The sequence below is a fragment of the Dermacentor silvarum genome, chromosome 5 (genome assembly GCF_013339745.2).
Source record: "Dermacentor silvarum isolate Dsil-2018 chromosome 5, BIME_Dsil_1.4, whole genome shotgun sequence".
Taxonomy (NCBI): domain Eukaryota; kingdom Metazoa; phylum Arthropoda; class Arachnida; order Ixodida; family Ixodidae; genus Dermacentor; species Dermacentor silvarum.
In genome coordinates this window covers 33120227-33136088 of record NC_051158.1, presented here as the reverse complement: position 1 = coordinate 33136088, position 15862 = coordinate 33120227, and the positions used below count along the sequence as shown (strand labels likewise).

Sequence of the window (15862 nt, the reverse complement as noted above, 5' to 3'; positions counted from 1 at the left end):
CCACCTTCCCGGAATTCTGTAGGACTTCACGGGCGGCTTTCGACCTTTCGAGGCTGTTGTGGCAATCAACAACACAGCAGTATTGGGTGCCACCTTTCCTGGTTGATGAGGTCGCGCTCGCCGTTGCGAAAAGAACGCGCACGATTGCTGGCGCCGTAGAGAACACGGGCGCGCGCTGGCCCAGCGGCGAACTTCGACACTTCCATCCTTCCGCCAGGGAAGTATTGGCGCTGGTGCCGCGCGGGCAAACTTCAGGCTGCCTGATATGCGCAAGCACAAGAAAGGGTCTTGTAACTGCAGGTCGTGTTATCTTTCAAGGATGCCGTTGAGGTTTCAAACTAATACGATCTTATAGGCACGAGAAGACACGGCACTTACCTTAACAATGCGTCAATTTCGGTTTGTAGAGCTGCTACCGACGCTGTACACGCTCTCCCCTGTTCGCGCCGAACGCGTGCGTTACGGTACGCGCGGTGTCGGTGACTGCAGCCGATGCCTCTGGCGGCGGCTCGGCAGGTTTCGACCAAAGAACTGGACACTCGTCGAGTAGCGTCGGAAGTCGCTGCTTCTTCTCGCCTCACAACGTTTCAATATAAGTTCGCGTTGTAGATCTGTGCTTAGTTGTGTTTACGCAATAGACGATATGCAAAACTGCTTGGTTATCTGCCAACACTGGGCACCGGAAGTTCGGTCGCCATCTTGGTTGCGGCGAGTGTTCAATGCCTCCTTTAGCCTCGTAATCGTCACGTCCTCCGCAACAGGAAGTAGGGTCGGCAGCGAGCGCCGTCTCTCCGCGACTACCCTGAACTACGGGAACCTCCACTCCAATGGGAAAACGAGCGACGCGGCAGGCATCTAGTATAGGAGGCATTAGTTCAGCTGATGGAGGAAGGAAAAATGGTTCAGCTGCCAGCCTGTGTTTCTATGTGTTTTTATGTGTTCGACGCATTGAGATCTGTTTGTATGTGAGCGAAAATTTTATATGATGGCAAGTCCTCTCGGTAAGTACCAGCCGCGATGCATTCCGAGTCTGAGCAACCCAGGTTAGACGACGAATTTGACGGTCGTTCCGCATATATCGGAGCGCACATTGGAATGGTTGTGCGGCCAAAAAGGCCCCTCTGCCCGTCAGCGCAAGAAGGCGTACAGCTTTGCCATCGATGCCTACTGTTCGCCGTCATCGCTTCGTACAAACACGTGTGACTCAAGGTAAGCAAACTTTTTGCCGTAGTACTACAAGTGGCATACTTTGCGAACGGCGTCTGATGCCAGCCTTGCAGTGGCGCTCTCGCGAAACACCCGAAATCGTATCTCGCTCATTTTGATATGGAAGTTTCGTCGCAACCGAATACGGTGGGAGCTTCTCTTTCTTCGTTTCAGGGAGTGTTTGTGGGCGGAAGCAACCCGTGCGCTAGTAAAGTTGTGTTAAGATGCGACCGGATTCTAGATGTTGAAGGGGCGGACGCCGAGTCACCCCAGAAACAGCTTGCAAAACAAACGCACCGATACTGTCGAACGACCACGTGTCCAGAGCGCTGCATATTGCTTTGCAGATCAGTTCTTGAAGTTTTATCTCACCCGCCGTGGTGGCTCAGTCGCCTAAGGCTGAGTGCGATATCGCGGGATCGAGTCCCGGCCGCGGCCGCCGCATTTTGATGGAGGTGAAATGCAAAAACGGTTGTGTACTCGTGTTGTAGGGCACGTTAAAAAACACCAGATGGTCTAAACTAATCCGGAGCACTCCACTACGGCATGCCTCATAATTATATGGTTTCGGCACGTAAAACCCCAGTATTTAATTTTAATTTTTAGTTTGATCGTGTGGTTTTTCGAGTGATAACATTACTGATATAGAAACAAGTATTTGTTACCAGCACTGCGCTTTTTGATTGCCAGAGCCAATGTTGAATTGCAGCTTTCATCATGAAACAAACCCTCGTCGTAAGGTCTTTATGGAAGAGTCTTATCTTATATACATTGAGATGTCTCGGTTCTTGGGCACTCTGCCATCGAAGCACATGCCACTGTTATCGAGTAAGTTTTGGACTTCATGAGTACCACAGCACTGTTTTGGCTTTTCTTTTCAGACTTGGTATCGTGCATGCGCATTGCACGTGTTTCCGTAGTCAAAAAGAAAAGTGGCCGCCCCTAATACAACGTGCATCTGTCAGTTCACAGTGCCACCGGTGTGCCTCGTACCACTACACCTGTGAATGCCCTGCAGGAAAGAGTGGAGCCTGCAGCCACATCCTTGCAGCAGTACGCCTGCTAACCCTGCTGAAGCAGCAAGGATTTGCAGAGCCACCGCCAGAAATTTCGTGCACAGAGCTGCCTCAGCAGTGGAGAGCCGCCACTTCCACCAAAGGAAGCATCACCTGACGCGCGGTCTGTCTCTGTGACCACGTGACTTTTTGCTTTTTTGTAGCATCGCCGACCACGCCGCTGGATTTTACACTTCACGATCCATATGATGCTTTCGCGCTGCTAATGAACTAGGCAACATGTAAAGTATTAAGTGAAACGTACGTACACGTGTGCGTGCGTGCGTGCGTGCGTGCGTGCGTGCGTGCGTGCGTGCGTGCGTGCGTGCGTGCGTGCGTGCGCTAAACCATGTCTTTTCAACTGCTGCACTATATCCGAGCTTAGCACTCCTATACTATACGTTATATTCAATGCATTTCTCTCTGCATCTGCTCTGCCGATGTCTCGGCGTTGAGCAGCGCGTTTTGACGACCTGGTAGGTCTGTGTTGCTGACTGTGTTTCATGCAATCATGGTGCGTCACCGAAGCGGCGCGTTCTCACCGATGACCTGGGGAGGTTAGGGCGCCTACATGCTAGCTATTGCATGTAGGCTCCCTATAGAGGATGTATTCTGTAAGATCCACCTAGTGGACATGTCCATTTCGTTTGCTGTTGAAGTTGGCTGGGCCGGAGTAGGCATTAGCACGCGCCACGCGCCACAGCCAATGAGCACTTCAGCCTTAGACGAAATAGACATGTCCACTATAGAGTGGGCTCTTAAGGCTCATTCACACTAGGCCTACACGACACCGATTTTGGTCTGCCGACTGTTGGCGACAGCATTTTCCTTCCTTTAAACCGTTGGCCACAGTGTTTTCAGTCCTGTAAACTGCTGTCGCCAACAGTCGGCAGACCAAAATCGGTGTCGTGTCTGCCTAGTGTGAATGAGCCTTTACAGAATACCTCCCCTGGTCGTATGCAGCCGCTTGGGGGGCTCCATCGCAGGCTTTATCGCCGGCTGCCATTTGATGCCTACCGCGTAAGAGTACATGTCCGATTAAGCTCACACTAACACGCGCTAATCGCACACATCTATCATTAAACTTGTGCCCCCTCGTTGGCCGCATTCGAAGATACTGATTTATTTTAACCACAATAACAAGCAAATGTTGGGATAAATTAATTTTAACACGCATAGATTTATCGCGCACGTCGATCTGCGGTTGAAAGTCATACGCCGCCACGCGGCATATGACACCGCCACGTGTTCTTCTGGAACACGGCGTACAGAACACCATCCTCCAATTTTTCGTCCGGCGGTGATTCCGTCACGTGCCTGGCCATCTCCGCTAGAAAGCGCGCGATGTTCATGTCCATGTCGGGGTCAGGAACCATTGAAGAGGTTATTATAACGGTTCAATTTATCCTAAATACACAAATTTATCGCGTTAATCCTTCCGCAGCAGAAGACTACATACGCGTACAACGTCATGCAGGGTTCTGAAATACGCAGTTCCGAATGTCATCCCGGTAATTGGTTTTGCCAGCCGGCCATGCCCCCACGTGTCTACAGCCCAATATCGCCGCTCATAGACGCGAGACGTATGGCCACGTCCACGTTGAGGTCGGCGCCGTTGCTGAGCCGCTCGGCGGTGCGCATGTCGAAGGCCAGGCCGTCTCCGCTCTTGACCGTCTCGGGCCGAGAGTGCAGGCTCCGGGGTTTGGCCTCCCAGGTGAGCCTGTGTTCGGCACCGCAGAGCTGTAGTCGGTACACGAAGCGCCGCGCTTCCTCGGTCGAGCCCACCAGCAGGACGACGCCGAAGAAGCGGTCGCGATAGTTGTTCCTCTTCTTGAGCATCACGACGAAGTCGCGGCCCAGGCACGACTGCAGCGCCACCCAGCAGAAGGCCTCGGCGCGGTTGAAGCGCGTCGCGGTGAGGACAACATTCTCGCCTACGAAAGTGGAAGCAAAAAGAAAAAGACGTTCATTACAAGCGTTACACTGCACAGAAGTAAAGAAGTAACGTGGAAGGCATGTGCAGTAAGCGTGTCAGATTGTGCATGAGTACATTGCTACAGGCAGACTCTCGTGTCAAACACCTTTTCCTCATTGTTAACACTAGATCGCATTTATTTTCAAGTGAAGCTTGTATTGCCACACAAGTGTAGGTGGTGTCACGCTAAAAAACCTGGCTGCTCCCAGAGTAGAGCACGTGCGGGGAACGCTGCGCCGGCGCCGGATAACGTGACGCGTGCGGCCAATCAGGGTCGTTTGGTGTGTCGCGGGGAGGGAAAGGAAAGGGGGTTGGCACGCTTTGCCGGGCTTCCCTCGCCTCATATCAGTTTCGGCACCCGGATGGGAAGGCCGCGCGTGGTGCGTTCCGCCGAGGAGCAGGCTGCGTTTAAGCAACGGCACCGCAAACTAGATCAGGAAGGGGCTCGTCGTCGATGTGCCGATTTTAGCGTGAGGGCTTTCGAAGCCCAGGCAAAGCGTCAACGAAGAGCCGCGGACCCCGAGTTGCGGGAGCGCGATGTTGAGGCCAAACGTCAGCGAAGAGCCGCCGACCCTGAGTTTAGGGCAAATGAAGCCTGCGACAGCGTCGCCTTGCCACAAGCTTCGCTTACCACAAGCTTCTCGACAGGGGAAGGGCTCCTGATTTTTTTTCATAATCTAACAGCTTCGTCAAATATTCAATTGATCAATTTCCGAAAAAAGAGAAATTTTAATCATTAATTATTTAAATATAAGTAGTACCAACCACTTTAACGGGAACCAAAGACTTAATATTAGGCTTCCATCGGGAACCATGGCTAATCACCCCTCGTGAGTACGTGCCATATGCTGAAGGCGACAACCACAACAGCTATATCAAGGAAAGCTTCGCTTATCATCTATTGTCACATGTGTGTGGGATCCATCGATATCGCTTTTCTCTAATGCCGTCCCTCCATGGAGGTATAGGACGTAAGTTTCTGAAGAAAAAATTATCTGCGCTTACTAGGCTGGCAATGCAAGAACGCGAGTGAAGAGACAAGGCAACGATGAACATGACGGCCACTGACAGAAAAATACCGCGCAGTTGCAAGTACAACTAAGCTCAAGGTGAACTTTTCGGTCACAAAGGAAAAAACGGCGCAAAGCTATCGTATCGACTAATAAGAGCCACTTACAGAGTCGGTAGCCGAGCATGTCCAAATAGCTGTTATACGATGTACTGTCGCTTGTATTCTTTTTAACTTTGCACTATGGTACATTCTTATTATGGTTTAGTCTGTAAAAGTTAGCATTTTCACGTTTAGAGGCAACAGCCACGTTGAATCCCTTGCTGCTCACCAGGTCTAAAAGCAAGACCAATAGAAGTGAAACTTGCAGGAGAAGCTTCCAGGCTGCCGTAAAATTTATTACGCTTTACGTTACCTCCCTATGTAACCTACAAACTGAAATCTAACCATCAAAAGCAGAGAGGCCATTACCCTTAAATATGAAAACTCGCAGGTAAATAAGGATAGGTGTGGTAAAAGTGCAGTAGCATCACTTGGTGCCTCACCTTGTAATCTTGGAACGAAGTCGTGCGAGCGAAGAATGTGGTCCACGACTTCTTGTAGCGGTCCTCGCCACTTGCACGACTTCAAACCGAGGACGCAAGGACACGGTCTGAGGTGCATGGAAAGAAATCACTGTGTCATTATGAACTGCGCTGTCAGCGGACGCTCCACGTTTACGGGAACGAGTTCCAACCAAGCCCGTACATTACATTCCTAAATGCAGGAAACACCTGGAGAAAAAAATGTAGGACGCTTAAGCTTCGCCTTTAAGAGTGGAACGCGATAGCATTCAAAGATCCCTGGCTGCTTATGAAGTTTCTCGTATATTCAAATTACAATCCAACTCTATTTCGTCTGTAGGTTGTGGTTAATTCGTACTTTACGATTTTTCTGACAGATTTTACTTTGGGAAATTCAATTTTTGTTCACTAATGCCTTGCGCCACGCGAAGGGCCTGCCCGGTCGGGGTGGTTCGTGATGATGTGGTTCAGCACTATTATTTCCGCCAACGACGCCAGGACTTACGCCGACACATTTTCGGCGACACGGGGCCCTTAACGCTGTCGCGTTAAAAGGCGAAGCATTGACAATGATAACAAGGTTAATTATCGTTTCCCTTGAACTCCTCGGACGGTGTTCGAACTTTACGCGAACGCGACATGTTCGCGCCACGCACCAAGCTATAGGCTACTCTTGCTGGGCAGCCGAAACAGCGCCATGACAGCTACCAGGCGTCTCAGAACGATGGCGTTATGAGGAGCGCCGCCAGGGGGCGTTGCAAGGCTTCGCACAACAAGAAGCATGTGCTTGCTGCGGTAAAGCTAGGGAAACGATGGAGCCTGTTTTATTAGAATGTGACGATATCTGCCCAGTGGTCGATTAAGGCATATCTGGTCTTCTTGAAGCCCTTGGGTCCAGCGAGATCAGGGGGAATTAAACATGTCCGCAATAGAGATTAGTAAGAGGTGATCGACTGGAAGGTTGGTGGAAGAAAAGTAGGGAAACGACAAACAACGGAGGCGTACGAAAACAAAGTTCCAAATAGGGGTTCAGAATGTTTGGTGAGAAGGATTCTTCTTTTTTTAAGATAGGTAGGACATTAGGCAATATAATAACAACGAGCTTGGTGGCGCAACCCACCGCCCCGTTCCAAAGGGGACGCTAGCATCCATCGGTCCATTCATCCTTAGATGGCGCGTGAGATGAGAGCGCCATAGAGTTTCTCACTATATCCTAGAGGGAAAACTGGCGCTTCTGCGCTGTGGTATCCATGGGAATGCCGGTATATTGTGACTTCGGACTGACATTGTTCTCGGAGAGCCAGAAAGCCTTGAAGACGCGCCTGGCTAGCACCGTTCTGTCTGTCACAATGATTTATTTTCAGCTAAAACAGCGCGTAAAAAGCTGTTTTAGCTTTATTATTACACAAAAACATGCTTTTGTTTGATTTTGAGAACTTACTATTAGATGTACACTTACATGAAACGTAAAAAGCATCAGCTGGCTGCTAAAGTTGGAGGGCAGACGACAAGATTATCGCTCGCTTTGGAACAACTTGTCGTCAGTTCTTGCCTTTCTTCGCTTGATCCTGCATTGTAGGTGAGTAAACTTTTTTTTTTCTTTGAGATATGTAATATGGGTGAATGAAAGCCTTTTATGTAGATTTTATTTTAAGAAAGCGGTATTTGTGTAGCCATATCCACGATTTAGACGAAGCCTCGTACAACACCAGCCAACACAAGCCTCGCAGACACATATCCCGTCATTCCCATGACGGCACATCGCCCTTTAAGAAACTCGCATAGACGGTGGCGCCAAGTTACCCTCTAGGTGTTATAGTGAGAAACTCTATGGAGAGCGCTTGTCGGCGCCCAGTGAAATATTAGATGACGTCAGCTTAACGTTTACTATTTATACCAGAACATACACACAGCACCTCAGCAGCAATGCTAATGTACTTACAGTGTGCGTGCGCACAAAACTCATGTCGGCAGCGAAAGGAAGAACGCTGCCCTTGATTCGCCACTGAGGCGATTGAGTGGCCGTGCGTCCACTCCGCGTTTCTTGATGTCCTCTAACCCTAGGCGAGCGTGCCGCGCATGCGCCGGCAGCGGGACAGCACCACAACGGTGGCGGCGCTGACGGCATGAATGCGCCTCGAGCGGTTGTATAGTTGCTATCGCAATAAAACTACCGTTTCGACATTTAACTCTTCAGCTAGGTTTTTTAAAAATTGGGAGGTGCTAAGCTTCGTCTTTAATTAAGAGTAGAACGCGATAGCTTTCAAAGGTAGCTGACTGCTACTAACGCGTCCCGGAAACTGCAGCTAATGCAATTAACCATAATATTTACCGGGAAACGCTTGCGACAAACGCTATGCACGAAGGCGAGCTCTCTGTTTCTTTCCCCGCACGGCCGGCGCCGCCGCTGCCGCGGATGCGCAGAGTCGACCGCCATCTGGTGGTGCTTCAAGGAACCGATCGGCGCGTGCCGTGCTGTTATTGGTAGAAAATTTTCACTCACGGTCAACGCCGGATTTTCTGCGTAATGAGACCCCTAAAGCTATCACTTTAACAACAAATAGAGCGCTGGCGACTGCGTTCTGTGAGATTAACTGTGCTTGCCCCGCACTCTCAGAAAATTTCATTTGAACGTTCTAGCTTGTCTGTATGTCTGTACCACAATGTTTAAGCTTCTCTGTACCGCAGTTAGCTAGAAATATATTTGTCGAAAAATAAAAATTGAATGGCTGCACGTAACGATCACGTCCTTCAGACGCTTTGCACCATCCCCTTAGTTGAATATAAATCGTCACTACAATTATATCTAATATTAATACAATAATGGTGGCACCCCATCACGGTGCTCCCAGCATCGGTACCACCGTCAACGTCTCCGATAACCCGATATTGCCTAAAGGAATTGTGTCTATATTAAAAAGTATACAGACAATATAAAACTATTTGCTATCGAAAGTTTTCGTATTGTACGATTTGAGAACAGACTCTATTCAACTCGACAATTGCTATACGCGCAACGCTGTCATAAATTCAAAATTACAAATTAGGCAACTTAGCTATGCATTTAGCCACACGGTTATCCATTAACGCATAATTTCTAGAAGCATGTTGTCTAAAATAATGTGCTACTAGAAAGAAGCTAGTCATCGCATCTTCATCTCCACTGGGCTCCATTTTGAAAAATTTTGACTTGATTAAAACTTGTTCTATATTTTGGGAATGCATTATGTTTGCTACAGTAGTGCTATATATCTCGAAAACTTTCGCTGAATTTCTAACCACCACAATCTGTTACTCTCGCGCCTTCGTTTTGAGCAAGCGCACTTAATCTCGATCCCGGTCATCTACTCTCTGCGCAGCCCGCGCTGAGCTGCCAAATCGATGACGGGGCAGCTGACGACAAACGAATGGAGAGCGACACGTGGAGGTAAAAATGCCATAAGAACAGGCTGAGCGTTATTGTGGTTGTTGTTTCCGCCAGTCCCCGGCAAAGATGGCCGCCCCCTAGAAGCGCTGCAAATTCAGGTCTACACTTCGGGGTCATAAGGAGCGCAGACGTCATGATGGCACGAGGAAAAAAACAATGCTGCAAAACAATACTGCCGGTAGGTGAGGAGCAGTCTCACCCGTGCTCGCACGACTCTTCGTGCTTCTTTTTGGCGGCGATTAGGAGAACAGCAGCGCAGCCCTTGAGGCGGTACTTGCATGGGAACATCGCCGTTTCCGCCAGCTTCTCCAAGGCCAGGTTCCTGTTCCTCCCTTGGTGTAAATAAATGTACACGGGCGAGTTCAGGAGACTACGGGCGTGCTCTGCTTTTGAATGCGATAGCAGTCGAGAGCTCTAAACTGGTTTCGCTGTGCCTGTCCGTCCATTTCATTACGCCGTCGATGCCATGCCACTCAGGTCACCTCGATCGTATTATCCTGGCCGTATGGCGAAGAGGACAAAAATTCCGGCAGAAACCATCTCAAGGTAACTGTCTACGTTAAAGGGGCTCTGAAACACTGTTCTAAGTAATCATAGAATGGCTCATTATTAAAGGACGTCGTCCCACGAATGTTCTATCGCAAAACCTTTCACATGATTGTGACCAACAAGAATAGGGACCTTGGTTCTCGTACTTCTCGTTCTGTAGCGGATGAGCATAATAAAGAAGCTGGGGTTGTACGTGCCATAACAACGATATGATAATGAGGCACGCCATTGTGACAGACTCCGGGTTAATTTTAACCACCTAAACCTAAGTACATGACCGTTTTCTTATTTCGGCCCCATCAAAATGCACCTGCCGCGGCCGAACCCGCGTCCTCGAGTTCAGCAACACAACGCCACAGTCCGTTATCTAACGCGGCGTGTGAGCTAGCACATTTTGAGTCTTTGAAACTGACTCCTCGAATAGGCCGACACTACTTCACAAACGCCGTTGGTGTGTTCCAATTCTGGCCAACATAGGAGAAAGTCTACGTAGACAGCGAAGGAGACAGCCGAGACAGCTTCCAGGCCATGCAATGGAATGCGTTTCGAACCGTCTGGTAAACGCTACTAGGAGCCTACATGAACGGCGTTGCATGTAGGCTCCCTAGACGTGATGATGATGATTTATTGGCATCCCCTTTGAAACGGGGCGGCGACAAATAGTCACCTAGCCTGCTTGATTTAATCAGGTATACTATACATGTTCTTTATCTTGCATTTTTGTATACCTATCATTATTTTTATTTTTCAAAAATTTACCTTGTACCGCTGCCTATGATTTTAAGAGATCAGGTCGCATCCATCTTTTCCCTACTTTTTTTCCACCAGTACTCTAATCGTCTCTTGCTGATCTCTACGGCTGATCTGTTTATGTTTCCTTCCACTTTAAACCCAAGCGCTTCTGGGAGTTGCACGTTACCTACGGTTCTCGCTGGGTGGATCCCGTCGCATTCCATTAGGATGTGCTGAGTGGTCTCTGGATCGTCTTTAGCAGACGCTACTGCGACGAGACGCCACCTCGCGGCGACAAGTAAAAGTTGATAAAAGCACGCATTATTTCTGTATTTTAATTATTTGCGTCTGCGAACCTGTGAAAAACACGATGCGAGTTACATTAAGGGCGTAGAAAAGCGTGTCTGCGTTTTCTTGTGCGCAGACGACCTTCCTGTCGGTTTTCCAAGCGTCCTGCTCAGCCGCCATCTTGTTTGGACAGGAAAGTAGCCTGCATCGTTTTTGACTTCAATGCTGTCTTCGCGAAGCTGTGTACTTTGACGTCTTCGGGAGAATGGGAACAAGACTTAAGATAGCCGCTGTCCACTTAGCCGTCTACGGCGAGTATTGGAACACAGCCCGAGAATTGTGGCGATTGTGGCGTACCACGCGGCCTTCCCGCTTAGCGTCGAGCTTGAAACATGCACCACTTCGGCTCACCTTTGGGCGCGCGACAGACGGGGCACTTGGCCACTTTCTTCCGGCAGATGGCGCACAGGTGGTGGCCGTTCTCGCACTGCATGATGGGAGGCAGCGCGTACTCCCTGCACACGGGGCACTCTAACAGGCTGGCCATCTGGGAGATCGACGACGTCATCTGGGCTCCGGATGGGCGGCGTAGACTGGTCACCGAGGCCATGCTTCCACCCGCTAGCTAGCTGGACTGAAAAGAATCGCATACCAGCAGACCGCACACGTAAATTTCAGAAGCTTTCGTGAATTTTACTTTAGACAGGCTATTACCGTACGTATGTACTCGATTCTAGCGGGCCGCTTTATTCCGGGGAAAAAAGTATTCGCTAAAATATGACATATGTGCGTTGGAATCAAATACGAAATTAAAACAGCAAGGGCTAATGTCCTATTCTGCCATCCCCAAGCCACACATTTCGTAGCCCACATTCCAATCTCGGACAGCGCGACGACGACTGATGCCCGATCTGGCTCGGATGCAATAAATTGTCTTATTAGAAGTGAAAACTCGTCGCTACATTTCTCTCTTTTACCATTTGTGCGGCAACAATCAGCAGTATTGCATTTTTCGATGTTTTGAAGTGTAGGAAAATCAGGTTGTGTGTCACAGTCGAGTGCACGTTTTAATTGAGTACATACAGTAGCGTCCTTCACACTTCTTGTAGTTCGCTTTGTCTTCTTATATGGTAGGCTCGTCCCTTAACAATAAGTCTATCGGCAAAAGTTATTAAAGTATATTTCCTTTTGTCTAGTGTGGTCTGCATACTTTCGAAAGGGTTTGCAGATAGTCTGTATGCGTCAGTTGATAAAAGAGAGATGTAGTTTGACTTTCATAAGCTGTCTTAGACAGTCTACAAAATTCAAGTAGAAACATTTGTAGACTTCTGCAAACCGTTGAACGAATTTTTGTGAGTTAAACGTAATGAAGTCTTTGCGAACTGCCACAAACAAAATGAAACTTCACGTATTACTTCACTGTGACAGCAAATTTAATTTTCAATTAAGAACTTGTGATTTAATTGAAGAAAATTGCATTAGAGGACTGTGGAGTGTATTTGTAAATGTGAAATTATTGTTGCGAATGCTTTGGTCTGCAAAAACGACCGCTCAGCGGCTTTCAGTTGGACATTATTGCTTTCCCATTCACAGCTCATAAGAAATGCTTAGGTGTTCACTTTCTGAACAAAATCAAAATTTTGATGTTCACTTTCTCGGAATACTCCATTACACCCTAATGCTCGCCGTTGCTACAACTACTGGCACCTAATCTGCGATTGGAAAGGGCCCATGCATGGCATGGTTCCCGTTGTATGCCAACTGTGAACTATGGTAACTATTCCTTTTCGTTAATTTACATACTAAGCGGCCCAGGAGACCACTCTTGGGAAAACCTCTTTGCGTAATAAGTAAGCCATAATTTTTGTCCCATTTTCTCTCCCGATTTGTTTGCCTACATTTTGAAATATGTAAAAGAAAAGCTGCAGTCGATTGAATATTTAATAACCACGTTTTGCTAATGATTGTATTTCATTAAAGAATCAATTGTTAAAACACCCATAGGGATGATGTTTTTCCACAGCGGAATACAGACAACAGGCAAAAACATTCGTGCTAAACTAATGGGTATTCGAATGTTAACGTTTTAGACACTCTCATATGTTTTGCTGTTCGATAGCGATAGTCATCAGCCACAGCACGCTGCGATTTTCACTTATCACATCTGTGTCCTTGACGCCAGCAAGGACAACTGCGAATGATATGAAACTGCCTTCCAACATACAGGAGAGGCCTGTCTGGTTGTTTAACATGCGGAGCTTTGCCCAGTCCAAAGCCAAAGCTCGGGAATGCTCGTATTCTAGCCTGTTCTAGCCAGAATCCAATTACCTCGCGATAAGCGTCCCGAATGGTCATCGCAAATCTGAATTGTGTCTCGTCAATTTCTCTTCCTTCGCTCGCTAGGCTGTCGTCTGCTCTCAGTTGTGGGAAGCTTCGGTTCAAGGTGCCGATACCCACATGGTTAGAGATACGCACGGGAGAAAAATTAAGGGTCACGTAACTGCTGGCGGTGGTAAGTCACGAGGATATATGAAGGTTTCACTACTAATATGTTCTTAGATACAAGAAGACGCCGTACTTACCTTAACACCGCGTCAATTTTGATTGTTGCTGTGTCTTCAATTTTGGTTCCGTATAATCTTCGTCTTCTTCTTCGTTACACGAAAGTCTGGCTGGTGTCTTCTTCTACATGCGACGAACTTTCGAGAGACAACTCAAAGACTGCATGATTCACAAAATAAATACGTAAGTAAAAGTAACTTCGCAATATCGTGTAGAGAATTTGCATGGCAACAGCACAAAAGTTGCTATTTCTTTATTTTTTAAGTTAGCACTTTTACCTGTCTCCTCCTCTTTTCGACGACTTCGAAAAGCATACCGGGTGTTTCTGCGAAAATTTCATGCAATTTTCAAAATTCATCTGGGGCACATAGCACAGTTATAATCCTTGAGCTGGATTGCCCGAACAGGCGGACATTATTTGGACGAGAAATCGAAATGCAAATTCGCCTAATTTAAAAAATTCACCAATTAAATTAAGTAATTACATTACAGCACATATTGCAATTGTAGCCTAGAAGTTCGCAAGGTAGATGCAATGAGAACTAATTTTTAGGAAGAAACTAGTTCCTGGATATCAATTCCCGAACTTTGCGAATGCATTGCCGGTCCAGTTACTTTTTGCTTTAATGCATAAAACGGCGTTCTTGTAAAAAAAATGTCACAGTTTCGCCCTAAGGGCGAAGCAATGAATGCGATAGCAACACAGCAATGTCATACGAAGTAAGGTGAGCGGCTTTGGTAGCAATATGAATTGTAGTAAACATGAGCTGATTAATTAAGCAGGTGTGCTGCGGCGTAAGTAGACCGACATGAAGAGAGACTCGATGACCACGAGAAGACGCGTGTGAAACGGTAGTGTTGATGAGAAGCGCTTCCCGTGGGCAGCGCGTGCGAAGGGACACACCTGTAGCGCTGCACTGCCGATCCGGGCAGCATTGCATGTGTAGCGTGCGTTGGAAAATGTCGCCCGACTAGTACTAACTGAATCAACAAGTGTGGTGTGAGCGCGCACAAACAAACACGAATAGATCACACTGAATGACTGCAGGCAACGACTGTCAAAACGCTGGCAGCAAGCATACGCCGCAGCGGGCGAAGGTACGTGCGGTCTATCGCTTCAACGGAAACTGAGCGGCGAATGCACGGCGCATAAAGGTCAGAGCCGTGTGGAGATAAGCGACGGTGCGGACGAGCGACGAGCGCGGTTGTTGGCAGAGTAGAAGTGCGCCCCCCCCCCCCCCCCCGCTCCCTCCGGCGCTGGCTTCCTGCTTCCTTGCTTGCGCGTGGGAGATGAGTGCGTTCGCTCTCCGTGATAGCGCGCGTCCCCGCACGCTTCCGCTCGGGCATACGGCGCGCGGCGCAGATTTTATCTATACGGAACCTCACGGCGACGACGACGGCGACGCCGACGGCAGAAATCCGGTTGAAGTGTCCATATAATTCCTATCGCAATAAAAGTAGGTGAAACGACAGTGGATTTTTGCAGCAAGTTTGATGGCGTATATCTCGAAAATGATGTCATCCAACGCATTCTTTTCAAGTGGGAATGCCTTGCAGTCTCAGGACCTACAATGTGAAAATTGCAATTTGTGAGGTAAGGTAACAAGTTAAAAAGTTAATAAGTGAATTTTTGTGAAGTATTAAATCAAGCATTTCAATTTATCGTGCAAGTAATGTCCGCCTCTTCGAGTATACCAGCTCAAGGGCTAGAATTGTGCTATCTGCCACGCGAGAATTTTTAAAGTTACCTAAGGTGTTTGCAGTGACACCTGGTATAGCCAAAAAGTTCGGATGCAGTTAATGAGAAACAAATTTGTAAGAAAGCTGTACGAATGACATCGCGGCATTGTGGTTTCGGGCGCCAACGGCGAATGTTGCTGTTACAAAAAATTACATCTGTGCTGTTTACTTTGGCTGTAGCCGCAAGTGTGTTTGGGCGGGGCTCCAAAAATTTCGTCGGAGATTCTACTAGGTTGGGTTGCCGTGTGCGCAGCTTCTGCTGCAAGGTCTTCTTGGAATTTTTTTTTTGCGCATGTTGGTTCGATCATTACGTATCTTATAAGTTTATCGCGAATCCATACCAATTATTTTCATTAATCTTTTACAATTGATTTTTCACATGTATTGGCGTTACCTTACAGTTTATCCAATTTCTCGATGTTTGGCCAACCACCCGCATGGGTCATAAAGTTTACTACAAAGGCTTGATGGTGCATCCATCCTTCAGAGATGATTGGTCTCACTTATGATTAGAGTGCAATTACATATGATATTATTCATATAATGATTGCAAAATTATGGACAGCTGTGCGAGCTGGTGTGGTACATACATACATACATACATACATACATACATACATACATACATACATACATACATACATACATACATACATACATACATACATACATACATACATACATACATACATACATACATACACACACACACACACACGCACGCACGCACGCACGCACGCACGCACGCACACGCAC

At 47.7% G+C, this 15862-nt stretch overlaps 1 protein-coding gene across 1 annotated transcript; it reads right to left on the bottom strand.

Moving 5' to 3' along the window:
- Positions 1-3658: 3658 nt before the first annotated feature.
- Positions 3659-11425, bottom strand: LOC119453264 (E3 ubiquitin-protein ligase Siah1). Its single transcript, XM_037715291.2, has 4 exons — positions 11216-11425; positions 9435-9567; positions 5791-5897; positions 3659-4195 (listed from the first exon to the last, which is right to left on the bottom strand). The coding sequence occupies exons 1-4, from the start codon at positions 11412-11414 to the stop codon at positions 3810-3812; spliced, it is 825 nt and encodes a 274-aa protein (XP_037571219.1). The 5' UTR covers positions 11415-11425; the 3' UTR covers positions 3659-3809.
- Positions 11426-15862: the final 4437 nt, after the last annotated feature.

What these genes read in the sequence shown, in the direction of transcription:
- LOC119453264 (XM_037715291.2), bottom strand. Translation starts at nt 11,414, where the DNA reads ATGGCCTCGGTGACCAGTCTACGCCGCCCATCCGGAGCCCAGATGACG. An exon ending in CGTCTGTCGCGCGCCCAAAG is followed by an intron (nt 9,568 to 11,215) that starts GTGAGCCGAAGT and finishes ATTTACACCAAG; the next exon opens with GGAGGAACAGGAACCTGGCC. An exon ending in GAAGAGTCGTGCGAGCACGG is followed by an intron (nt 5,898 to 9,434) that starts GTGAGACTGCTC and finishes CATGCACCTCAG; the next exon opens with ACCGTGTCCTTGCGTCCTCG.